General features: G+C 46.2%; 7 protein-coding genes across 7 annotated transcripts; 3 read left to right on the top strand and 4 right to left on the bottom strand.

Moving 5' to 3' along the window:
- Nucleotides 1–620: 620 nt before the first annotated feature.
- On the top strand, nucleotides 621–2,660 carry GL218_03375 (60 kDa lysophospholipase; the record flags this gene model as incomplete). Its single annotated transcript, XM_033579933.1, has 3 exons — nucleotides 621–810; nucleotides 1,118–1,374; nucleotides 1,491–2,660. 3 exons carry the CDS (start codon nucleotides 621–623, stop codon nucleotides 2,658–2,660), a joined length of 1,617 nt encoding a protein of 538 aa, XP_033437584.1.
- A 3,872-nt stretch (nucleotides 2,661–6,532) lies between these two features.
- GL218_03376 (uncharacterized protein) lies at nucleotides 6,533–7,789 on the top strand (the record flags this gene model as incomplete). The annotated part of the gene is made up of 6 exons (XM_033579934.1): nucleotides 6,533–6,566; nucleotides 6,618–6,688; nucleotides 6,752–6,966; nucleotides 7,032–7,113; nucleotides 7,175–7,463; nucleotides 7,527–7,789. The coding sequence occupies 6 exons, from the start codon at nucleotides 6,533–6,535 to the stop codon at nucleotides 7,787–7,789; spliced, it is 954 nt and encodes a 317-aa protein (XP_033437583.1).
- A 2,888-nt stretch (nucleotides 7,790–10,677) lies between these two features.
- On the bottom strand, nucleotides 10,678–12,956 carry GL218_03377 (Sphingomyelin phosphodiesterase; the record flags this gene model as incomplete). The annotated part of the gene is made up of 5 exons (XM_033579935.1): nucleotides 10,678–11,336; nucleotides 11,398–12,131; nucleotides 12,219–12,523; nucleotides 12,607–12,693; nucleotides 12,756–12,956. The coding sequence occupies 5 exons, from the start codon at nucleotides 12,954–12,956 to the stop codon at nucleotides 10,678–10,680; spliced, it is 1,986 nt and encodes a 661-aa protein (XP_033437582.1).
- Nucleotides 12,957–14,300: 1,344 nt separating this feature from the next.
- On the bottom strand, nucleotides 14,301–15,696 carry GL218_03378 (uncharacterized protein; the record flags this gene model as incomplete). The annotated part of the gene is made up of 2 exons (XM_033579936.1): nucleotides 14,301–15,437; nucleotides 15,673–15,696. 2 exons carry the CDS (start codon nucleotides 15,694–15,696, stop codon nucleotides 14,301–14,303), a joined length of 1,161 nt encoding a protein of 386 aa, XP_033437592.1.
- Nucleotides 15,697–18,710: 3,014 nt separating this feature from the next.
- On the bottom strand, nucleotides 18,711–20,498 carry GL218_03379 (Methyltransferase-like protein 25; the record flags this gene model as incomplete). Its single annotated transcript, XM_033579937.1, has 1 exon — nucleotides 18,711–20,498. The coding sequence occupies one exon, from the start codon at nucleotides 20,496–20,498 to the stop codon at nucleotides 18,711–18,713; it is 1,788 nt and encodes a 595-aa protein (XP_033437591.1).
- A 413-nt stretch (nucleotides 20,499–20,911) lies between these two features.
- On the top strand, nucleotides 20,912–21,776 carry GL218_03380 (t-SNARE affecting a late Golgi compartment protein 1; the record flags this gene model as incomplete). Its single annotated transcript, XM_033579938.1, has 2 exons — nucleotides 20,912–20,958; nucleotides 21,047–21,776. 2 exons carry the CDS (start codon nucleotides 20,912–20,914, stop codon nucleotides 21,774–21,776), a joined length of 777 nt encoding a protein of 258 aa, XP_033436691.1.
- A 262-nt stretch (nucleotides 21,777–22,038) lies between these two features.
- On the bottom strand, nucleotides 22,039–23,713 carry GL218_03381 (Nucleoporin GLE1; the record flags this gene model as incomplete). Its single annotated transcript, XM_033579939.1, has 2 exons — nucleotides 22,039–22,815; nucleotides 22,865–23,713. The coding sequence occupies 2 exons, from the start codon at nucleotides 23,711–23,713 to the stop codon at nucleotides 22,039–22,041; spliced, it is 1,626 nt and encodes a 541-aa protein (XP_033436692.1).
- Nucleotides 23,714–26,477: the final 2,764 nt, after the last annotated feature.

Here is a 26,477-nt window from a genome sequence, read left to right on the forward strand (position 1 = left end):
TAAAGCCAACAAAAGGTAAAGATACTTAACCTAGGTAACCTAGATACAAGCCTGTCTAACCTAAGCAGGCTTCTACATATAAGTTAGGAAGAAAATGTATCTATTACCCCCTACTATCCACTTACATAGGTAATCAATACTACTCGTATTTGTCCCTTTAACTTTTAGTTCAAGTCTTATGTGGAGTCGTCCGTTCTAGCGAACCTTGAAGGTTTACCGATTTTTTCCTCTTCCCGCTTTCTTTGACGTAAAAGAGTATTACGAATTTCAGGGACCGGGTTCCGATATAGCTCTTGGTGTTATTTTCTTATATCTTGGCCGACGAGACTGGGATTTATAAGAAGAGCTTTAAGTGAAGATCGCCAAGTTAAGTGAAATAACTTACTATAAGTTGAGTATTAGGTATTGCCACCGCATAACGAACGGCGTGGCTTTTCTTTCCGATAAGAACTATTAACTTCATTGTTTAGTCGTTGGCTCGCTGGTTGATTGACAACTTGGGACGCTGCGACTCAGACACGTCTTAAACGGGCGTCTCTAAGAAGGCGGATATATAACTTATAAGAGCAAGGGAAAGAAAAATATCTCGACCTATCTTTTCTACCCGCTCACTTGCGACGATGGGGGGCATCACAGCTGTCGCAAGCGGCAATGCTGAAGTTACTACATATCCCGAGTCGAGAGTACTCATCATCATCACCGGAGGCACGATATGCATGCAGCCATCGGCAAGCGGCCTCGTACCTGTCGATGGGTTTCTAGATAATGCTATGGCACCGCGTCTATCGTTTAACGATATGTCAGAAAGAGGTATGTTATATTTCCGGTTATAATAATAACCCTATATCAGGCATGGGAGTTAAGGCTACGACTGGTAAAGATTTAAATCTTTGACTAGGTGTTCAATATGAGATGAGCTAAAACGATGGAGAGATAGTCGCCTGGCTACTATAGGTCACAAGCAAGTCTATTGAGCATATAACCCAGGAGACTTTTCTTGTCTGAGGCTCTATGATATATGACTTTTATTTTTTTTTTTCGACATCATTCTATAATTATCAAATTCGCGAGAACGGCTACTTTCTACGATAGATAAAATATGGCTAACTTTACACAGTCCCGTTAACCGCTGTTAAGGATGGGGTTAAGGTTACCATCGATAGTTTACGCACACCGCCGAGTTCATACTCGAGACATATCCGCTATGGCGCTCTTGAATTCTCACCGCTGCTAGACTCTTCCAGTATAAGCAGCATCGGTTGGACCCAGATCGCTGCGGCTATCAAAGCCAATTATCACCTATTCGATGGCTTTGTGGTACTCCATGGAACCGACTCTCTATCTTATACGGCTTCGGCATTGTCTTTTATGATGGTACGTGGATATGCCACACGTAGAGAAATCTAGTTTCGAACTTATCCCCATAGCTCGAATGGATTTCTTGAATAAAGTTATGCGTTTTTTTAGACATCACTAATATTTATATATAGGAAGACCTAGGTAAACCGGTAATCTTGACCGGCTCTCAAGCCCCCATCTTTGCACTCCAGTCAGACGCTGTCGATAATTTACTCGGCTCTCTCATCATAGCTGGCACCTTCACAATCCCCGAGGTGTGCTTATTCTTCCACCACACACTGTTCCGCGGGAATCGCACAACCAAGGTTTCCGCATCCTCGTTTGATGCTTTCGCTAGTCCCAACTGCGCGCCTCTAGCCAAGGTTACTAGTCTCGGCGTCGACGTGAACTGGTCGCTCGTACGGCGACCGACTAAAATCGCACAGTTCCGCGTCACTTCGTACGTGGACACTGCACATGTAGCGTGCGTGCGCATCTTTCCGGGTATCAAGCCCGAGATGGTGGACTCGGTGCTTCGAGTGCCGCATCTACGCGGGTTAATCTTAGAAACATTCGGGATGGGCAATGCACCCGAGGGCGTTGACGGCAGTCTAACTAAAGTCATTGCCGCAGCCGTCCAACGCGGTATCATCATTGTCAACGTTAGCCAATGTACCAACGGCTTCGTATCGCCGCTATACGCACCTGGGTTCGCGCTCGGTCGTGCCGGCGTAGTCTTTGGCCACGATCTTACTTCCGAAGCCGCACTCACCAAGCTCTCGTACCTCCTCGCGCTACTCCCCGGACCTAGCGGCGATGGGGCTAACGCAGCGGAAATAACAGCGCGCATGAGCCGGTCGATCCGCGGCGAACTAACCGAACTCGCCGCAGTAACATCCTTCGCACACCCGTCAGCCGACCCAGACACATCGTGGACAGAGCGTCTGACTGGGCCAGAAGTAGCGTTCACGGCACTGGGATATACAATCGCGACGGGAAATCTTCAGGCTACTATCGAGATTCTGGAAGCCGCAGACCGCGACGAAGGCGAGGGCCCGATGGTGTTACTGCGGCATGCAGATTATATGGGCAACACGGCCGTGCATCTCGCAGCACTGGGACCGGAACCGGCGATATTAGAGGAATTCCTGGTCAGGGGGGCGAGCGTGCACGCGCGTAACCGCGCGAATAACACGCCGATGTTCCTGGCGCAGAGGGCTAAGAATGACGAGTGTATAAGGTTATTGAGGGAGGCCGGAGGGATGCTATGGGAAGAGGAAAAGGGAGTAGACGGCGTTGAGAAAAAAGGCGTGGTGGCTTGATCTTAGCATGGCTTCAGTCATAGTAGTTTCGTCATACTACTGGGTTGAGTAAGATGATGCGTGTTATATAGAGACTTGGGAATACAGGAAGGGGGATATGGTATATGGTATATTACTTAGGTGTGATAGAAGGGATAGATTGGGTTGGGCTACTACCTACACAAGTTAGGCGCTTGATATTGACAATGTTCATTTAGTACCCAGGGGGTTAGCACCTTATGTGCGGCGATGATATTATTTATAAAAGTTATCTCTTTGAGAATAGTTACCCATGTCCATACCTGGGTAGACACGCAAGCTGTTCTATACACGTTTAAAGTAAAGGGATATTTATACATTTCCGTCCACAGTGTTACTCGATACTAACCAGCCGGCCTTAGCTGAAGAAATATCTTGACAAATGAACAAGAAAAAAACATTTCGATATTGCCATAACTACAGACAGTATACAATTCAATATCACGGAGCCATAAGGGCAGAAAAAAAAATAAAAAAATAAAAATAGGGGGTTGCTTATCCCAGTTACCTAGGAAGCATCAGGAATTGAGCCCGATGCGGGGGTCGAACCTATCAGAAGATGTTAGCTAGATGTAGCAGATGTAGTAGATCTCACGATCAACTTACCCGCAACCTTGAGATTAAGAGTCTCACGCTCTACCGATTGAGCTAACCGGGCTGCTGAGCTAAACCAGGCCGGTGGTGACCGGACCACGGTTGGGTGACGACGGGCTTGGAGTTTAGTATTATAAAATTGTGTAGAGGAAGAGGGTTCGAAGTTGAGCTAACTAGATAATGTAATCCCTAATCCTAGAATGATTCTAGTGGGACCATTCGCTAGAGTGGGGATGGGATAGTGCTTTTCTAGTAAGACACGCCTGTCTACACGTTGTTTTCACGTATACTTATCTTGTCTGGTAGTAGGTAAAGGGTAAAACTAGGACATGCTGTCGTGATAGGGGTGTATAGGTAATTGTTCGTTAGGAACTGTAAACGAATGGTTCGCTTTTATTATTGACTCGTATGGCGTACCGGATTATTCACGTTTATCGTGATCTTGACTGGATATAAGAGGACCATAACTGCGAAGGGAGAGGGAGTCTGGATAAGTAGAAAAAGGCGTGTAAGATAGCAATCAAGCATAGAGCCTTTACCTATAATGGTCTTGGACATCCCCCCCTATTGGTTAATATCACATCCTAAGTTGGGCCTACTGAAACTCTGAAGTTCATCCCAAGTGTAAGTAAGGACCAGCTCTACGTTGGTCCACACCAGACCACCTACTAGCAAAACCAAAGCTGATGAATAGTCTGAATTTATAGTAGCAGATGATTACTGCGAGAGCTTGTAGCTATTGTATATACCATAGGAGGCTAGCAGGTATATAACACTGTTGTACAGTTAGTTGCTCCATCAAGCAATGGGTCTTCATCCTCACGAAGAACCCCACAGGCCGCTTGGCCCAATGGTAAGGCGTCTGACTACGATCGAGCATAGAAAACATGATCGAAAGCAATCAGGAGATTCTGGGTTCGAGCCCCAGGGTGGTCAATTACTTTTTATTCACTCTCTGTAAAGAAACTGTGTGGAGGTAGGGTTTGCTTTAGGGTTCTACGATATGGAGCCTTTAGGGCTGTTCTTATGCTATGGGAGTCTATAACTTTTTTGAGGGGGTCCACTTAGTGAGGCCTAGAATTCGTTCATACCTCAATGGCAACTTGGATATTCTCTAGAAGGAGCTGTAGACACAACACATATACTATAATAATCGAATCTCGACCAATCATATCGAAGCGTCTGATAAATGAAGCTTCGAAAGCGAAGTCGCGTGGTCTAATGGTTATGATTTCTCGTTCACATTGATGTGTGCAAAGTCCCGAGAAGGTTCCGTGTTCGATCCACGGCGTGACTATCATTTTTGCATATAAATGATTATGATGTCTACATGGTATAGAAGCCTTTGGTGTTTGATGATTTCGAGAAGAAAAAAGTTTGAAACCCCAGATCCGAACCATAGGTGAGGTAGCTTAGGTCATCCATGTTCAGTAAGTGGAATCTTACTTGACCAATGATAAGCCGTTTATGTTTCTATATATAGTAGGATCCTTGACTTCAACCAAGATCCCCCTAAAAGTCGACCCGATACGTATCTTTCCGTAGTAAGAAACAAAATAGACAACAAGAGAATAGCGAGAACCCATATAGATATCAAGCACGTAATAAGGCTTATAGTTATTTCATATTAAATATTCCACTTTCCACGAGGGACCTCGTAAACTCTAGTCTATTATACTACCTACAAAATGATGGCTGGATTATCGAACGAACTGTCAAACGCGTCACAACCTCCAAAAATGACAAACCCAAAAGTGCGATCCTCATGCGATTCTTGTGGATCAGCTAAGGTCAAATGCGATCGCAGTCGACCTAGATGCCGTCGTTGCGTTACCCTCGGTATCGATTGTATATACGGCATCTCACGCAAACTCGGTAGAGCACCGAGAAGGAAGCTATCTGCAAGACCCAATTCCGAAACTACAGAGAATTTTATAAATCTAGCCTTCGAAGAGCCAAGACAAGTACATGAGACATTGCCGTCCGGAAGCAGCACTGACGTTCCATTATCAAGCACTTATAACCATGACCAGCTGGAGGGGTTACATCTATTCAACTCTCTAGACATTGAGCAGTGGCCTCAATTTAACTTCTCAGATGTTGGTACTCGAATCCACGGGGTCCAAGATACTCGTGGGTCTCATAGCTGCGCCCGGGAGTCATATGAGATTTTTGCAGATCTGATCTGTCCTGCTCCGGATCTTCACGCTCCTAATACTAACTCGGATACTGTGACGGCCCGGCTAGACCAGGTACTTCACTTCAATAGGAAGGCAATCGATCGACTAAGTGGCCTTTTAGAGTGTTCTTGCGCTAAGTCTGGCCATAGAGTTATGGTTCATGCATCAATCATCTCTAGGATCTTAATATGGTATCAGCAGGCTGCTGGATGGCTTTGTAGCATCTCTCCAGAACCTCAGTCAGCCGACACATTTCATACTACCAATGCTATATCCCCTTCGACTTCTTCATCTTCGGCGCCCGACGAAGCGGCAGGCGCTCGTTCTCCTAACTTGCGAATATTGCCCCGAACTACAGGTTTCGTCGTTACTGACGTACCGGCTACGCTAGGAACATTTGGCATCGAGGACCAGAAAATGCAAGCTTCGATCAGAAACCACTTAGTTCTAAGCGAGCTAAACAAGATGTCGGCCCTCATTGATCTTTTTAGTTCACATTTTTCGGACGAGTCGTCAGTTGCTGGGGCCGGTAGCCTCTATACATATATCGCAGCGTGGCTTCGGAACGAGTACGATAAGACTATTAGAGATTTGAGAGCTGAACGTACTGCTCTAAATGATATTTCAGATACCTGATTTAACAAAGTAATGCGTATATTCATTAAATTTTCATTCACTTTTAAAGTGTACCCTCTCATGCTTCTTATGACTACATTAAATCTTACCACTTGCACCATTTCGCTCTTTACGGCGATTTATCCTCTGGGTTCATGTATAGTTGGCCTTATATGAACATTTATCTTATCCTCTTATTTCAAACTGAATCGTCACCCTAAGGAGTGGTGTAAGGTCCTGGTCCCCTAAAACTTCGGGCTCCAAAGGTTGAACCCTATTGGCCAATTCAATCCCGTTAAGGAAATGCCCGAAAACGCCACGGGATACTCGAAAGCGCCGTAGATCTCCCCGTGAATCCTTTCAAAGTACTATTATCTAGTACATATATAACAATGGACTCATTCCAACATCAGTTTCTAACATCGGTTCTGATACATTTTCATTCATATCAGTATTGTAGACACGATGGTTAAAATTGTCATTGCTGGTGGCTCAGGAGGTAAGATAACCCAGTATGAGAAGTGGTTATGGTATACTAATCTGTCTATAGAAGTCGCTCGGGAGGTCGTTGATGCTTTAGTGGCTCTTAAGAAACACGACATTACTATCTTGAGTAGGAAGGTTAGTACCATAATTATACTACTCGGATCAAGTCATGAACTTTCATTCTAAGCCAAGGTATAGGAGGTGGGAGTTCAAGACAGCAACTGGCATGGCGTTACATGGCGTCGGGTCAATTACGAAAACAGAGACGAACTGGTTACAGTTTTGCGTGGTATTGACACCGTATTGTCCTTCATTCAGCTCCTTCAGGACCCAGGGAACAAGGCGCAAAAGAATCTGATTGATGCCGCGGTCATAGCTGGCGTGAAGCGCTTTGCGCCGAGTGAGTGGGGAAGGTAAGAATTTGACCCTATTTATAGAATTATCAAGAATATGTGAAAACCGGCTGACATATAGCTAGTCGTAGCGGCGCAGGGATGCCTTGGTGGATGGGCAAAGACGAGGTTAAGGAGTATTTGAAAAAGGTAAACGAGGACGGAAAAGTAAGTGGACAACTAATTTCCCTGGTTCGTCGCGGGCTAACTCTAACCCTTCACGACACAGGTCCTAGAATACTGTCTCTTCCAGCCCGGCCTGTTCTTGAACTATCTTGCTACCCCGCATAAGACCTCTAAACATTTGACACCACTTAATGCCTTTATCGATCTTCATAACCGACGCGCTATTGTCGTTAAGGGGCATGATTCCATCATGACCTACACCACTGTCCAAGACTTAGCAGCGGTCGTAGCTCAAGCAGTTGACTTCGAAGGCGAATGGCCGTTGATTGGTGGTATCAGGGGTAACAGCCTTCCTGTCTCAAAAATTATCGAGATTGGTGAGCAAGTTCGAGGTAGGGTGGTCTTTACTGATTACTGACGTTTACAAGTCTAGGGTCGCTAACTTAATATCATAGGAGGCTCTTTCACGGTTGATATAGTCGAATTAGAAGACCTCGAAGCCGGAAATCTAACAGCATCGTGGAATTTGGAGGCGCGCCACCCCAGCGTCGCGGATGAGGAGGCAGCAAACATGTTGAAAGAGGTGCTCGTAGGTATGCTGCTGAGTAGTGCTAAGGGTGCTTGGGACATATCAGATGAGTGGAATCAGCGACTACCGGACTACAAGTTCACAGAGATGAAACAATTCCTGGGTGAAGTATGGCAGGGAAAGCCGTAGTGGGCTGGCAACTGGATAAATGATCTATGCATTTACAGATAGAGTCTATGCATGCACAAGAGCTGTATGGTTGAATCTTTTAAACTTGTAACGCGAGGGAGGTTCTTTTCAGGCATATCGACTGATAGTCGTACCGTTATTAAGAACAGTGACAGTTTGGCTTATCCTACGTTTTTCACTTTTCAACAACCCCGATTTCAAACTTATACATTCTTATAAGATAAATCTTTCACGAATACTTAGAAGATTAATATGTATTACTGGACGAATAAGTACAACATATACAAAGGCTACTGTTTATATCAACAGAACCCTTAACTCCTTTAGCCCCTTAGTTCAGGGGTAGTAAACGTCAATAGACCTGCGAACGCATTATCTACTAGCTCGCCTTGGTCCTGCCGTCTATTGATCTGCGTATGGTATTATATCACAAGCTCACCTTTTATATCTCTATGTAAGCTCGCAGCACGCCTAGTCATCATGCCTTGTACCTGACAGAAGTAGCCTCCGTCTTCATAAAGTCTTTACCATCTTCGAATCGTTCATACCATAACGCCGACCGTTCTTTCTAGACTACATGAATTCATCTTTCTACTAGACCCTTCTAATCGTTTTATGAAATCACATCGTCAGGGTAACTTTCCTTTTTACACAACAGCCGTCCTTGCCAGCACAACTTCTAGTCATGCCTTGTGGCATACTGGGATCCTATTATAATTATAAAGCACTTAATATTCCCAAGAAGACTACTAGAGTGGAAACGATATCGATTTAAGAACTAAGGCTGATCCTTCTGTGAAGCCCAGAGTAATGTATTCAACGCGGGTCCTTCCCCAAGGCACAGAGCAACTGGTCATCGCCGCCCCCTTTCTTCATGTGGTACCTCTGGGTAAGTACGCAGTACTTGTAGTACCAACAACCTCGGCGATTCCTATCTCAAATTTAAAACTAGTTTGTGCTTCTTAGAAATCGAGCTTGCAATCTCTAAACCTAACCCTAAACAACATTCTTTCTCACAACACTCAGTCCTCAACCCACAGCCCACAACCCACCACCCACCACCACTGCATTCTTACTACCATAAGCTCATTACATTATTCATCATTCTAACTACTATTTAAACTACTTCTAATTAATATTCTAAAGTAAGTTGTTTTTATTTTATTTCACAGATGAAAAGGTGACTACAGCTGGTTTGTTTTGCACCATACACTCTGCACACTTTACACACTCTACACTCTACACTCTACACAGCTTTTCTATCTCAAATACCTTATACATTCTTCCTGGCCTACGAGATATTGCCAGATTCTTATGATGCCTCAGTTGTAAACAACTCCAGTGTGGGGTAGGGAAGCTTCCACTGGCGTGCTGGCATCTCTGCTCTTCAGCTTACGCATTCCTAAAATTATTCCCAACTAACTCCCTACAATAAACAGACGCATCCAACCTTCGAGGCAGCTTATACTATTCGCTACGACTATGCATATATATATTCGCCTCTACGCGACCTAAGCCTAAATCGTCCCTACAACAAGGACTACACTACCTATACGAACTCACCCAACATTAGTGACGAGAGCGACCCAATAGTACAAAAGGGGGGGGGGGGGGTCCTCTAATATTAACAACTATCTTTAACTAATGTTTCTCGTCGCCTACCTTTATTTCCATCACCTCAATAATCGGCCCAAATAACTATCCGGCTTAGCACAGGTTGATATCGAAAGTGAGAATCAGTTCAACCTGCGCTAACTAATCTAACCCAAACTTATTCAACCAATCCTATGGCCATGGGAATTAAGCAGTCTAAGAGACATGATTTCGCAACGCTACCGAGCAAGCTTGTCTATTTTGAAAAGTTGATCACGTAGACCTAAGGCAAGTGCGGGAGCGCGGTAAAGCGCTTGATAACGAGAAAGAATGTGGGCTTCAACACTCCCGAGGACTGGAATCACATAAGTCTACTTTATTGTCACGTAGACCCTCGCAAAAGCCGAGTCAAAAGAAGACGTAAAACTTGACAACCTCTACACTCAATCTTTCTACGAGACCCGGATAACAGCGGATATATTCTAATAACACCTTACTCAAACTCTTTACTACCCCGGTATACATCTACATAAATCATTCCCGGACTATCCTCTATTTTAATTCGTATGGCGCCCTGGGGCCAACAAGAAACTAGGCCCCCTGTTGCAGTTTAACCGACACATTCAAAGGTACGTTTTTCCCCAACACCACCATAAATAGCGACACAATTATCAATATAATCCATACTAACGAGGAATTCCTAGTAATTTTAACTTTTAAGATTCTCCCCTTCGGAAAAACTATACGTAATACATGTTCCGTCTAATGCAGTTCAATATTCACCATTCACCATGGAAAAGGCATAAAATGCCGTCGTTATTGAACGGTCGGAACGGGTGTTACAGTTCGTATGGGAGGCTTCCAACCCTCTCTGCCCAGAGGTGGAGCAAGAAGCAAGGGAACAACTTGATTGTTCCGTAAAGAACTCTGGGTTGACTATGGAAGCCCACTACTGTGTACTGGAGGTGTCATTTATTACAGATGTCTCGTCTATGATCCTATCACCCTCTAAAGTCTATAAACACAGAGATTGTCAGAGTACAGATAGCATTATATTGTTCAACTACGAACATCATAAACCATTGTTTATCAAGTTTCAAATAGGAATTCTCTTTAATTAAAAGACACATAAACTTAGAGACTAGGTAGCAATAGTGAAGTACAGATATTACTCCCAAACCAAATAATTGAATAATGAGAATTAGGTAGACGGAAGGTTCCTGGCTGTCCTTATTAGGTACCTAAACTATACAAAAAAAAAAGACTATTAATCTAGGTATTCTAAAGGTTTACACCTATAATAACTCCCTCGCAACCACCAACTCTCCAAGCAGCTTCAGCATATTTACATCCCCAACCAAGCTCTCCAGCGTGTCACGTATAATCGAGTCTCCACACTCATCTTCCTCTCCTTGGCCATTGCCCATATTTTTGTTATAGTTCAACCGCAGGCCAGGTGGTATACAATTATCCTCGGCTCTCGCAGCCCGCATCTTGCATATCTCGGCGCCCCTACACTTTTCGTCACAACTCTTTACCTCCCATCCTCGACGCCTCCGCGCAAAGTACTCCGCGAATGCCGTTTCGTTCCGCTCAAAGGCTGAGGTGACGTTGTGCCAGAACGCGGGAGTTAGTTCTTCTAATTCTAGTCCTGTGTCAGATTCCAACTTTTTAGTTGCTCCGATCAGTGGCCCGTACGCCTCCCGCGCCGAATAATATTTTGTCCATTTTGGCCCTGTGGGTGATGAGAAAGATGGATCGCTCACGTTGGCGATATAAGTGGTAGCGTCCAGTACGCCGAATGTGATGGGGTCGACGGTGTAGACGCGGAAGGCGGGATGTCCCGATATTGGGGTCATGGAGGGTGCGATATAGGAGGTTACCAGTGCGTTAGAGTGAGACTTGTTCGAATTGTCTGCGTATGAGAGTTCGAATTCGTCGAAATGGGTGTGGCCTGGCGTCAAGTTAGCATATATCTTGATAAGGTAAGAAAAAAAAAGGAGTAAATATCATACCAAAGAACATAGCAGCGATAGTCCCCTCATATCGCCGCACAATCTGATCAAAATAATTCGACCCATCATGGAATGTATCCCGACTCCCCATAGGCATATGTCCTATAATATACACACGCTCACCCGCCTTCTCCGCGGCATCCAGCTCCCCTACTAGCCATGCCAGCTGTCCGCTCGGGTCTCTCTGCATAGGCTCCTCGTACAGCCAATAGTTATGCCCGTAATACATGTTCGTGCTGAGCGAGATCACGCGTAGTTTCCCTACGCCGTCTCTACTAGAAATGTGCTGCACCGAGTATGCACCAAACTCCCTTGTCGTAGCCGCGGCCCGTGGGCCGATCCACCGGGACCAAGTCGCCGAGAGTAGGTCGTATAACCATTGCGTGGCATTACTGTTATTGTCGGTATTATCGTCGCTGTTTGCCGGAGTTGGCGGGAACGAGTTCGCGGGCGAAGCTTCGTGATTTCCTGCCGTGCCATAGACGCGTAACCCGGCGTGCGCCATACGTCCGTAAGCGTCCTCGATGCCTAACGCGTTCTGCGACTCAGACGTATCCCACACGGCATGATCGACGATGTCACCGGTGAAAATGGCAAAGGCAGCGTTAGGTGCGACGGCTTGGATCGCCGTGTACATGCTGTCTTCCAAGCTGGCGGGCGAGTCGCATTTGTGCTCACCGTATCGCTTGGCCGGAAAGTCGTTGAAACCAGGTTTGTCAACGTCGGTGTATTCCCTATAGAAGTGTAAGTGAGTGAGTGAGTGGGTTTAAAGGGATATTATGGCGATAGTAGATATAAACCAAGTTTAGGGACAACCTTACCTGCAGCAAATCGGCTTCGTACAATTCGCATTTGCACCCTCGACATACAGCGGATCAACATGTATATCTGAGAAATGTACCACCTGCACCGGCTCCAAGCCACTTGGTGACGGCCTACCCGTCAACCCTCTCGGCGATGGAAATGAGACGTTATACGGCAAGACCTCGGGGTGTTGGCATAGTCCCATGAGCGCTACGCACACCAGCTGCGACGTCCGGGAGCCGACGGCAAGACCGCGCAAGCTATGCGCGACGATGGGGCCCTCGAGAGCTATGGAGCCTGCGCAGACGTCTGCGTCTTCGATCTAAGGATGGAGGAGTTAGTGAGCGAGCTGGGAGTAACTATGGAGGAGGAAAGGGAGGAAAAGGAGAGAGAAGGAGACTGTACGTGGAATCGCTGGCAGAGCTCCGTCATGGAGTGGATGAAGAAGTTATCGCCTGCCGCAGCTATGAGCTTAAGCTGTAAGAGGATTGCCTGTCTGCTGTGTTAGTGTATTTGGATATAGTTATATACGACCTAGAAGAGCAAAGTCCTACCTCGCAAGCCGCGCACGATGCGGGACTCTGTGCATCTTCTCCGGTGCTGGCGACTATACTACTAAGATCGAAGCCATCTTGAAGTCTCCCCGCCGTACCAGACGTAAGTACTTTCTGAGACCCATCGTTAAAATCGAGATATGTCGTGAAACCCCGGCCGATGACAACGGATACTACGGCGAAAAAGGATAGAATCCGCATCGTAAAGCCCCGGTATTATTCCTGCGCGGATACTTAATACCCAGCTACCAATATTACAATATAAAACTTTCGATTTCGCATCGGAAACCCTTATAAATATTAGTAAACACGGCCTTACCAGGACAACAAAACCTAGACTACCTGACCTACCCAGAGGTGGTAGAGGTAGTAGAGGTAGTCATTCAATCCCTAAGTCCTGGTGACAAGCACCCGTGTAAACCGAATCCTGACTCGTCCTTTCTCTCGTCAAACGCACGCCGAGCTTCATTGTTAAGCCGGTAAGCACCACTTAGCAAGTCGATTGCGTACTTGGTCCGTGGTGCATCCAATCAGAAGGAAGCTAGCAAACATGTTGGCACGGGTAGCGGATCTGAAGGGATCCCCGCTGAATGGGTCACCAGATCTCTGTTATTAGTAGATTAGAGGTAGTTTTAGTAGTTAGTGCTGCAGCGGATAACGTGCCAAAAGGTTAAGGCTGGGTCAGATTAGGGTCAGATTACCTACATACCTCATGTAACTATGACATAATTGGCAAGTCTTGCATACAATTAGTAAACGACTAGGATTAGGTGTGGTGTGGTGTGTATGAGGTAGTGTACCTAATGTACCTTGGTATGCAGGGTCTCTCATTAGATACTGGGTTGTGACACCTTCTAACATGACAAAGGCAAGATTAAGCTTTAAGTCCCAAGTAACTTAATGCAAGAGCTAGGTTAGTAGGTACATAGGTAGGTAAGGTAGGTAGTTAACTATTATTGCTGCAGCTTTATGTCAACTGCTCATCCACAAAAATAGCCACTCGTATAAGTCAGTTTGTTAATTTCAAACGGGCAACTTTTGGTTGATCTAAACTATTAAAGACATCTCCATACTATCTATGTAAGACTAGCATCAGGAGAATGTCTCAATATTCTCAACCACAACAGATACACACATTTCCTTTTTACTCTTTTCCATAACCAATTAGACCGGTCGCCTGTGCTGTAATTCCAGGTAGCCCGAATCAGATATTTGCTCACTTTTATCTTCCTCCTCTCCTTGCGTGTCGCCTAACTCGTATGCTCCCTCTGTCCTTCATGAGAGAAAAAAAGAACCGCCAAACACCGGTTGAAATAATGCAACGATGGAGGGGCGAGATGATTTTGAAATCGAAAACTGCTGCTGCTGATGATGATGATGATGATGATGAAGACCCGAGATGCTGCCCATGCAAACCGCTCTGTCCAATACGCCGTGTTTTTTTTGCGTGAGGAAACTATTATGTCGTCTCGTCGTGATTCCGTATTATGCTTGCCAATATCCTACACATCACTCTTTTCCCTTTTCATTCAATTATACTTCCTCCTAATCTTTAGCGAGGAGAGGTTTCAAAACCTCAAGAGCCCTAATAGCCTGTTTACTTGATAGAATAACGGCGCCGGCTTGTGCAGTGGAAAGATATGAGAGTTCGCTGCTGACACCGGTTTCTTCCATCCCCATCTCCGAAATAAGCTTTCCAGCAACTCCTGAAACGATGCCCGTGGCCTCCAGAGGAAGATTGACAAGGTCGAGAAAGATAGGGACCAGATCGCCTTCGGTATCACCGACTATGGAGTCCCCAAAAACACCCAGATATTCCCTATCAAGTAGTAAAGACGGTGGATCTTCCTGAGCTAAAGTAATTGATAGGAACCTGGGTTGCTTGGCTAGAACCGATATTAGGCTTGTATATAATTTCGTATCGACGTTATCGAGCCAACTCCTTCGGTGTCCATTCCCGCTCAAACGCCTACTCAAAGCGGGACGGCGGCTATAATCGACTAACCGAGACAGATCCCTGCCGGAACATTGCACCAAGCTGAGGTAAGGGCTGATATACGGGACGACGTTTCGCTTTTTCAATAACTCAAACGTACGTACTTGTAATTCTGCCACGGTCGATGGTGGTGGCGTCGAAGGCGGGTCGCTACCTTGACTCCTCCCGCGTACATGAGACATTGCGCTGGGTGATACGTAGGCCGACTCGTCCTGATCAAACTCGAAATTTCGGGCCAGAAGTACCTGCACAACCGTTTGCCGATCTTTGCAAGGAACCAGGATAAAGTCCGAATAGTAAGTAGTAATGAAAAAGATAGGCACACCCGCCAACGCAAGGGGTGAGGTCAAGTCCATCACTCGACTCCCAGCATCCATGCCGGCACTTATTACCGAGAGAATTAGATAAGTATCCTTCGAAATCGTAACCGTCTTAGAGATATTTGGCGGTAGACGCTTAATCACCGGTTCGAAAACATTCTTGGCCCAACTACTATGACACACAACCGAACATTCAACAGGCGTAATGCTTATGTTAAGGAATCCATGCTTATTATCGATGCTAAGACCTTCGGCCTCATTGCTAAGAGAATCATCATCACCTTGAGGAAGAAGAACCTGTAATATTGGTTGAAGGAAGTTCGGGTACAGGTGCAAGGGGATATGTATTAGGCGAAATGTCCCGTCCTAGAGATATACAAGTTAGCATAATCACGAGACATCGGCGACTCATTTGTCGCATGCATCGTAGGATATACCAGAATATGGGCTGTCACCGTGGCTTGGCTAGTGTTACACATGGGAATTGCTTGTAACTTGACCTTGCGACGATTATAATAGTGATTATCGTCTACCGGCGCATTGCGGGCGAGAAATCCGATCTTATAATAAATCTAAGATAAGAACTAAGGGGAGAGCTTACGAGAAATGATATCTGAGCATTCATAATGACGATGTCGTATTGGTGACGCCGTAGATGGCAACCAATGGCCAGAGCTTTTGACCCCGAAGATCGGGGGTCAGAGGACCCCTAAAATGCACGGATAGAGTCAAGCCTATCACGGAGATCCGGCTCGAATTGTGTTGTGATTGGTGGGATTGACTCTCTTGGACTTGAATTTCGAGTTCTCGGTTAGGTCCCAACAAAAGATCCTTATTGATAATAATAGATTAAAGAACATCAAAAGTCGTAGGTAAAGAGGAGGGGAAATAAAAGCCGAAAGAAACAATGCCAACAAGATAGACTTCGACCCTAGGTAGGAGCCAAGATAAAGAAAGAAAATAATTGGCCGGTTTCGAGAGATAGGAACCGCGATAGGGCTGTAAATCGGAGGTACTATGGAGACTAGACCTCGTAAGGGGACTAGCTCTACATAAGTTGTCTGTTTGGTTGATAGAATAAACAAAAAAAAAGAAGGCCTCGCGAGTGCCTCTTGAGGGTCTCTTTAACGCTTCGAGTTCGTCGGGTAACTTAGATAGCGTGACATGACACCACTTGATAGTAGGATTCCACAAGGATCGACGCCCGTCACGGTCTCCAGGACCGGGACTGATAGGAAGCGCGGTTCGGTGCCGCTGTGGATACTCGTTTTTATCGCCAGCGGATGCAAGTTGACGCAGCTACAAACAGTGGATAGGAGCGGATCTCTATAGGTAAGGGGGGTTGAAACGAAACCCTCGACGACTAGGAACGTCGAGAAGGCGTTGTTTATCATATTACAGCAGACCGAGTTCGACCACTAAGGTGAATGGCGAGGGGTACCGAACCTTATAGATTTTTCAGGGTGGTGTAATTTACTTAGCACATACATATACCTACCTCTTACATACATAGGTAGCTTCTTGAACCTAGCTTGAGGTTCCTAGACACAAACTAACAACATATGCGCGTACTATGTATGCACGCCGTCTACCTCAAAAAGGCAAGCCGCTAAAATGAAAAGCGTGCAGAAGGGGGCCGAGCAACATATGCAGCCACTCTTCGACATATCATCTACGTACGGCGCCATCCTACATCAGCTCTTAGAGCGCGTGGTCGACGGCTGGGAGGAGCTAAGTGGATTTGGGAGAATCTTGCAGGACGACTCTATATAACGGGTGCAACTTTGCAACGCTGTCTAGCGTGGGGGGAGCGCTTGGAGCTTTAGGCTTGGGTCTTGGATTACCGGGAGATGTACCCTACTAGGATTACCTGCAAGGAGTTTTTACTCTTCTGCATGATGATGTCTCCCGAGAGGGGCGACCTGCGCCTCTCATTCACTCGCTATACCTAGGTAAGTCTTGAGGGAGTGAAGTAATATACTACTGCAGACACGTTAGATGAAGCCATGTATTGTACCACAGCAGGTATTATCGATTATCGACCTGGTAGGTAGAAGACGATATGCTATGCAGGTGAGTGCATTATCTAGAGTGCAACTCTAGGAAGGAGAATAGATAGTGAGTCGTAGGATATATGTAATAACCTGGGTGGTAGCTATACGGACTTTGGCGAAAGGACCATCCATCGGTACCTGGAGTCGGGGAGATTTACTCGCCAATGCATATGTTGTTGATGCAGCTGTCCGGCCTATGAGCGAGAGGCTGGGGATGAGGTACCCTTGAGGACCCCTTTGCTGCCCCGCATTTTCCTATCTCGAGCTGCCCGCCGAAAGAGTCTCGTCAACCCTGTCACCAATTATTGTACCCACTGCTGCACGTAACATGGTAACGCCATTTGTCTAAGGTTGGCGTAACAAGACGGCGGGTGCAGGTATAATATCGATATAGCTTGTCTCACTGGCTTACTTTAATCACGGATAACTTGCGTGATATGGTGTCGAATATTCGACTAAAGATGCCGCTTTTTCATAAGCCGCCCTCTTTGACTGCATTACTGAATAAGATGTAGGTGCCTAATTCAATTAGCACGTTTCCTCTTCCCGCCTCAGAATTGGACTAGCTCGATCCGATTCTAGGGTTCTCAATCAGAGCCGAGTGTAACCATGTCTCAAGCACAATCTCGACCCATCATATTCGTCCGTGACAACCCCACGAAATATCCTTCCTCCCACTATATCCACTCGCGTTCCTACCGCCATCGTGCCATACATAATCAATCGTAAAATACCGTGCTTATGATGGCACCAGTCACTCGTCAGGAGCCATGATCGAATCGTTTTTGGGTCACGGGTATTCCCCGCGAGGTTGTGACAGGTAAGGCGAATAAGAACTAGCTAGGTGGCCTGACAAGATCTAAGATAGATGAATTTAGACATAACTGTCGTCATGAATGATGAAACTAGACCGCATTGAACCTCGTACGGCCCACAGCTCGGACGCCACCAACTAGCTTAGCTAGAGAATTTCCCGTATCAGGCAGCCATCAAGCTCCTTGACGGGAAACTGCCATCTCTAACCGACGATGATGGAGAGCTTGGAGATGGGGCATTCGGTAGAATTAATTGCGTTGAGAGTAGTCTGCAGGCACGCGTGGGGATTGCGTAGCATTAGGCCGTCATCGAGAGACAGGGGTTTCCAAATAGTAAGCTTGTGTTTGGCTCGCTATTCAGAACTTAATAGTCGAGCTATCCGGACCTCTCACGGCGAGAAGTCCGATTGTGATTTCTCGGCACGATGCGCTTTTCCGAGCTGCCTTGGATCGAGGCAAACTTCCTCTGTCTAGGACTGGCTTGACCGATCGATGCAATCTGTAGATAGGCAAATTTACCGCGGCCCACCGATGCAGGTTCATGCATGACATAGTTTTAATTTCTGTCCAATTATCGTTCCGGTTTGCATAGTTACCGCGAAAAGCGACCTCCAAGCTACCCAGAAAACAGGTCTAGCGGGGCTGACCATAGACAACTGGTCCAGTTGACGCGGAATCTGCAAGTGCCCGGATCGTGACGACAGTTAAGTGCGATCTGATTGTATCTGATTGTTAATATTTGCGTTGCCGCGGCTCGGTGAAGACCGAAGTTAAGAACCTAGTTGACATGAGTTTGGGCCTTTGACACCAACTACAACCAGGTTCCGAGGGCTTTCACGGTAGTCAAATACGGTTTCTACCCAACAGTCTTGTACTAAGTCGGAATGTTGTCGTAGGAATAGCCACCTGTCGGTCACTATTAAGGACTCGGTGACATTAGCGCTGAATGCCATTAGACTCCAGACGGCACTGAGTTCTCGCTTGCGCGGCCCGTATGATACTTCGTATCTCGCGATCTCTTCATCCGTGATGTCAATCATCTTCTCCTTAATTATGTTGCTGTACTCGTGGTACTCTGAATTAGTAGTCAGCTTACTGATCGCTCCTCTTACGTATGCCCCGAAGGTTTTGTAGCACGACTTCCGGAGAGAACCGATGATGACCGGGTTGGTACTTGTGTTAAACGGACTCTGATCACCGTCCGTAAGGTCATCGTTATGCCGAATCTTAGTGATAACACCCTTGTCGAGAAAAATCTTCTGTAGGACAGCGCGGTAGAAGTGTCTAGTGAAAAAGGCATCGCTCTCAGCTTCAGTCCAGTTCTGTGGTGCTTGACAAGCCATCATCCGAGCCGTGATATTAAGACGGACTCCTACATCTTTGTAATTACAAAGGCGATCGCTCATTGGGAACCCTTGGGGGTCACGCCTTTCGGATTCTCTGGCCACACGACCGTTAAGGGCTTGAAGACTTGGTCTCATATACGAGAGCTTGTACGTGGGCGGGCCTAGCTTCTCCGTCATAAGATTGTAACAGCAGCCAACAATGGCAATGGCTTGGACTCGCGGGTTGAGTATTAAAGACCGTATGCCGTGATGAGATAGGTTTCCACAAGAATGAATGGAAATTGCCATTAAGTTAGGATCGCCTTGTCCTTTCTCACCGACAAGAGGCTCCTGTTTAAGTTGGTTGACGACGTCTGTTAAATCTCCCGACTCGAGCCTCCCCTCGACGTAACGTATGAAGCCTTTACCCTCCTCGAGCGTATAGATGGCCTCCAACTCACTTGGAGGCCTGAAATCAGGCACATAATCAGCCGAAAATTTTATAGGGTTAGTGGCCCTTTTTAAAGCCCTTTCATCGAGCTGATTTCCGGGAACCATACTGTCTAGCTTCTGCATCCAAAGTTTCTTGTTTCGTATGACCTTCTGCTTTTCAGAAACACCTGCATGCATATCAAGCCTTTTAGCACCAATGATGTTGTGCTCCCTACCCTCCACAGCTACAATTTGTTTGTTATAAGGAGGGGTTGCTAATGCCCTTCCTAGATAATTCTGACCGCTGCCGAAGTCGACAAAATGAGTGATCTCCTTACGGTATTCAGTAGCAATTCCCTTAGCAAGCGTGTCCACGTAATTTGCGAAGTGGCTCACTTCGTGGATTTTCTTCGGCTTCATTCCCGCCGATACCATGCGTGTCAACTTCGGGAGTTTCTCCTCCTTTGGAGAAAACTTGCGCGCTAATGACAACCGCCTTATATCTTTTATATACTTCATCAAGCTCTCTGGTGGTTGAGGGTCTAGAACATCATCTAGGTCATCCCTCATTAAGAGGTCCAGGAACTTCATAGGCTCACATTGTAGGATATATGATTGCCAATCCGACGGTATCACCGTCTGAAAGAGCCCCGGGTCGTTGGTGAAGAAGTCTAAAATGTGTACACCTCCGCATAAAATTTGGAAGAAGTCAGATGCAGTCGCAAACTCTAAGAGTTGTTCGACATAGTCTTCGGTGCTTTCCCAGCAATCTGGGTACGGCAAGGGCTTAGTAGGCCTCATGCTTATATATATATATATGTCGTATTCATAAACGAAAGTGGGCGTACAACATGAAAGTAAAGGACTAAATAATACGAACCTGAATAATGTGAGTTTTTGAGTTGTTAGTGATTTATAATATTTTTATTATATTTGGCAAAAATTTAGGTTATGTTAGGAATTTCCGGTGGTTGCACTAACAGTTGTCCGACACTGTCTGACACCTGCCAATTCTTCCCGTCAATCTAAAAAGACAATACCACGTCATTTGATCCTAGCTGCGTCGTTCGCGGCTCCCCTTATACTAACCTAACAAAATCCAACAATATACTTCCTTTTGAGCTTTAAATGTCGAATTTCTTATAACACAAGACCCTCCGCCACAGATGTAGACGTAGCCAATAGATGCAGCGGCATATAATAGAGCCCCCAGGATGATGTCCTCAACAAATGAGGAGGACCCGTTCCTCCAAGTCCAACAGTGCGTAAGCTCCCATTCCCATTCCCATTCCACACTCCCTCCTTTTCGGGTGAGTATAGGTACATAGCTGACGCGATTGTCTATATAGGGATGTCCTTTCACAAATGCAGACGGTTCGCCCGCTCTTCGCCTCATACCTGCGCATACGCAGCCTAACGAGCAGTTCGACTTCGCCCGAGCTCGCATCCGCGCGATCAGACCTCGAACAGGCTCTTGCGACATTAGCCGAGGATCTCGCCGACCTGGTAGAATCCGTGCAAGCGGCCGAGTCGGATCCAGAGCGATATGGGCTGTCTGCCCACGAGGTGACGAGGCGCAAGCGGCTCGTACAGGAAGTTGGGGGCGAGGTAGAGGATATGCGCGAGGAGCTAAGCAAAACCGCAACAACAGCGTCGGGCCCCAAGACACCATCTGCCGCAGGGCGCGCAGCTAGGGCAGCGGCCAATGGGGACCTACCACCGCCGAGCGCGTTTGCTATCGATGAGGGGGGAGAGGGGGCCGAGGATAACTATGCCGAGTTCGAGCACCGTCAACAGTTACAGATGATGCGCGATCAGGACGAGCAGCTAGACGGTGTTTTTGTTACAGTAGGGAATCTAAGGAGACAGGCTGATGACATGGGCCGGGAGCTTGAGGAGCAGGTTGAGATGCTCGAGACGGTGGATACCTTGGCGGACCGCGTCGGCAGCCGTCTGCAGACGGGCATGCAGAAGCTAGGGTACGTCATGAGGAAAAACGAGGATCGGTATAGTAGCTGTTGTATCGCGGTCCTCATTATGGTTTTGATTATACTGCTGGTACTACTATTAGTGTTATAGGCGTTTGGCATGGACACAGGCAAGGTTCACTATAATTTCATTTGAGGACCAGTTATTCAATGTTAGTAATAGAGCGAATATCCTGACCACCTCCGCTGGGTATATTCAAAGACTCTAGAAGAGGCAGTATCTATACGAGGTGTTTCTGGACGCCTTCTTATGCTAATTGACGTGCTAACTCCTCGAACGCCGTAGAAAAAAACCGATTGACCGCCTTCTACACCAACACCGAACCATTCCTTTTGAATACTGTATAGGCAGCTCATAATTCTAGGCCTATATCCCGCTTTAAAATCTGTGCTAGAACCTGCAATCCCGAAACGCCAGGTGACTTCTCTACGGCTTTCGCAGGGAATTCCACCAACGCTTTCCTCAATGCGGCTATCGCTGCATTTCCGTAGAATTGAATGAACTTCTCCTCGCTAGCCTCGATCATAGCTCTAAGAACAACGCATTGCGTATTCGTGATTTCGGCTGGTGGAGTGTTCACTATCCGCGCAATGCTAGCCCAGTACTTCGACGGGGGCCATGGGTTGGTGTTCTTCGAACTTGAGAAGTTCCTCAGCGCAATGGCGGCGTATCCAGCCCCCAAGCCCTTCATTCGGTCGCTATGCTGCTGCTCGGGTGCCCATCCAGTTTCTGTCTTCTTCCAACCTAGGCGAAGACGACCGTTTTCTGTCTTCTCGCTGCCGCGATATCCAAAGAGAACGGGGCAGACCACGCGTAGCTTTGCCATTAAGATATCGATCAAAGTCTTCCCCCTCCACAAGTAGAGGTCCTTGGAGAAAATCATGGCAACAATAACGCCGATAGGATCAGCGGTTTTGGGCTGTGCTCCACATTCATTGATAAACTGGTTGATAACAGCTTTGGAGAAATGGTTTAGAAGGTAGAGAAATAGGGACGGAAGCCGTGGCTCGTTGTGCAATGCACCTTCGGCTGGCTCTCTTCTGTCCGTGATATAATCGGACGGGTCGACTAATTCGCTTGGTACAGTTCCCCTAAGCGATTCATCCAACAGTGCTTGAATAGCCGCTATCTAGTTTCTAATTAGTTTAAACCTTATCAAAGAACGAAGGGGAACAAACCTGTTTCTTATTGCCGCCCTTTTCGCCTACCAATTGGCCCATATTCTTTCTTAGTTCTCGTCGCATATCTCCCATCCGCTTCTTCAAGGGAGGAGACAACTTAGATTGCTGCAACAAGGATGCCCGTAGCTTTTTGAGGTTCTTATGAATTTCGACATATCGATCTACATTGATAGCGACAGGGGGTTTTGCAGGAGCTGCAGCTGACAAACCATTGGGCTGTAAAATTGCATTTGTCGGCTGTGTAAATGGTGACGGGCCGCTCAATGATTGACCCTGAGGTATAGTTTTAGGTTGACCAAATGGCTGTAATGGATGTGGCTGCAATGTGCCATTGGCATGTCCGCTTAACCCATTGGTCAAGGCAGGCTGCTGAACACCGAATGGGGGAGACTTTGAGCTGGATAATACCCCTGAATTCGCTGTCGTTGGGGTAGCTTTGATTTGGGCCGGTGCAGCAGCGGCCCCATTTGTGTGGACAATAGGTGTTGGTGGTTCTGGTGGCAGCTTAGGAACCGTTTTGGCCTTCAAAGCTCTTAGGCGCTCTTCCTCGGCCCTCAGCCGTTCCTCAGCTCGGATTCGCTCTTCCTCTAGCTTTTGCTGTTCTAGTATCCTTTTTTGTTGCTCTAACAACCTTTTCTGTTCCTCCTGCAATTCGTGATCGTGGTAAACCCTGATGGCAGCCTCACGAACACGATCGTGCTCGGCTTGAGCTCGTGCGAGAGCATCCTGATGGCTGGTTGCCGTGTTACGACTTTCACTGAGGATACACGATATACTGGACATGCGAGGACGGTCAGGGGTGGACCATTGCTGTGATGTACGGGCAGCGGGCGAAGAACCAGCCATTGCATTTACCGAGCCGTACTACAGCATTGCGGATTTTGCGAGGTGATCGTGGCGCGCGACAGCAGTTAAAGTACTGCGTTAAAGATCAGTAGGCCGATTGGATGATGATATTGAACTGGTGGGATTAAGTACCTAAGAAAGTCAAAGTATGAGGCTTCAGTTTCAATTGTATAGGTAGGTATATGTAAAAGAGCGACCGCGTATTTACATTGCTTGATTGTGAAGAATAAAAACGAGGTCGAGGATCGCAAGGATCAATGATGTGAACGGTGTAATATGAAGACCAATTCAAGCTATCGATAGGAAGGTTAGGAAAACACTAAGGTACGCGCTGATCTGCTTACTTAATAAGGTTACTCAGATAGGTACAACCTATGGAAGGTCCCACTTACCTTTGAATGCAGGCGTGGCTGACCTAATTACCTGTGCGCGGGCTACATGGCGGCGTGGTCATGCAGTTCCTGTGTACATAGGTACATGAGGTAGCTAACATTAGGTAAGCAGCGTTGGAGGGCGCTTCCATTCAAGCTTCCTATCAACTTATTGACTACCTAATTCAAGAAAACTATCTATTCAAAGAGTAAGCAATATGACTTCTTAGAAAACTCATCTAATACTTCTCTAATGGAGAAATATTTTCTTCTATACTATTACCTATATATTCTAAGTACATATCAGGAAAACCTAAAGTCGTAAGGACTCACGTGGGATATTTGCTGTTTTTCTATTTTAGCACCATGTATTCCTGCAATTTTTACGGTAATTGGAACAAGTTGCGAGCACATCTATATGTATGATGGTGACGATGATGCTGGTGGTGATGATGATGATGAAGGAACGAGATCCACTATCGGGTTTCTTTTAGTATTATCAAACATCATAGCGGTTTGCAACGCTGTTTGCCGTTGAATGCTTCGATTTTCTCTTAGTTCAAGCTGTATCGTGCAGTGTAAAGTGTTCTTGTTAGAGGAGAATTAGGGAACTAAGGACCTCCTGTGGAGTTCTAATATCATCCCTTCGTCAGACTTGTGCTGGTGCAAGTTCGAAGTTGATTTAGTATACTAATAGGTTAAGTTAAGTGGCCCTTATAAGTGGGTAGGTGGGCTACTCACGTAGTACTGGCTGGGTACTATCTGAATGATAATATGCATCCAATTTATTAGGGTTCACTTGAGATCAGGGTTTCCCTGCTTAGAGTCTCATCAAGAAATAGATTTGACCCTCAACAAGATAAAATATATGTAGATTGATATATCAAGTCATCGTTAAACTTACCTAACATATCAATAAATATGCGCCTGCATATTATAGCTACCTCATGTTATAGCTACATATTAATACCTGACTAGGTACATAGTTTACTTATTGTGCGAAGCTTCCCGAGACCCCTCTATGAACCCTATGAACCCTAGCTCTTTTTGCCCCAGCTTACTATAGGTGCTATATATTTGTATATTTACTTCAAATGCCCAGGTGTCAACCCATCATTTACCTCTCTTAATGACGATGGTCTACTAATCCTATATGTAATTCTTTACCCAATTCGTAGTTGAAGGAAGGCTCTAAGCCAAGAGACTGCCGCTTCCAATGCTACTATCTTTACCTGCATTGTAATTCGTATCGAGTAATCCTGCCTTCCCTTCCAATTTCATCCCACATATCTTCTTGCCAGATAACCTCTCAGCACGTAGCGCCAAAGTTCCCAATTGAAGGTAACTTCAAGTTACATGTAGGTACGCGTCCTTTGCGTTCTTTCATGAAGTCACATGGGTTCTGAGCTTAACAGGTAGGGATATTTTGAGATCAAGTACAGTACTTAGTTGCATACACCGTGTTCCCATATGCATACTCGTGCTTTATATTCTTATTGATTCTCATTGAGGTATGTTTCCAATAGTTTTCACCTGATATGCAAACCAAGCACACGCAATGAATCTTCAAACAACGGAACAGTGGCCAAATATCGTAAAGCGCAAAGCAAGGACAAGTATGTACGTATGTAGGTTAGTTATCTATTCTGATCTAAGCTTGGGCTGGGGCCACCTAGACTGTCTGTTGCTTTGTATGTACATGTACCTACCTACGTATATAGGTAGCTAAGTAGATATGTACCTAAACTTAGGTATGCCTAGGGCAACCTAGCACACTGGCTCTGTCCGTAGTACAAACTCTAGACTTACAGCAGGGGCAAGCCTACCTCTCGTTACTTCGTTAGTATCAGTACATTCGTACCTCTTACCACATTATGAAACCTTTAACCAATCAGAAGTTCCCCAACCCAGCTAAAAGCCTGGCCTGCCAAGACTTACTGCCCCATTTTGCCCGTCTTCGCTTTAGTCCTGACCTCACATCCTCTTCCCCGTATCCCAGGTGGCCATTGGAGAGTGATCTTCCCAAAAACTCCAAAGCTTCCCAACTTTCATCTCCATCACCATCTCTCGTCTTGTCTCTCTCCCTTATCTTTGCACCGCTTCATTTACCTTCTCTCAACACATCTTCACATTCCTTCTCTACGGGATTCTGACGCACACAGCATCACTGCAGCCTTGTTCAATCCTCTCATTTACCCTCCTTTTGTTAGTCGCAAAAGTCCACGCAATCACCATTAAAGAACGTAACCACTATCAAGTTTTGTCAACTGCCAAGCAGCTTAAGCTCCAAACCAGTACTGGCCCTCGCCTCAATTATCATCTAAACACCTCAGCTACCTCTTAGCAGCATTGTTCGCACTCGACGTGCAACTTCGCTTCCTAGATAGCCCGAC

Source organism: Daldinia childiae (genome assembly GCF_008694065.1).
Source record: "Daldinia childiae strain JS-1345 chromosome Unknown Scaffold3, whole genome shotgun sequence".
NCBI lineage: Eukaryota > Fungi > Ascomycota > Sordariomycetes > Xylariales > Hypoxylaceae > Daldinia > Daldinia childiae.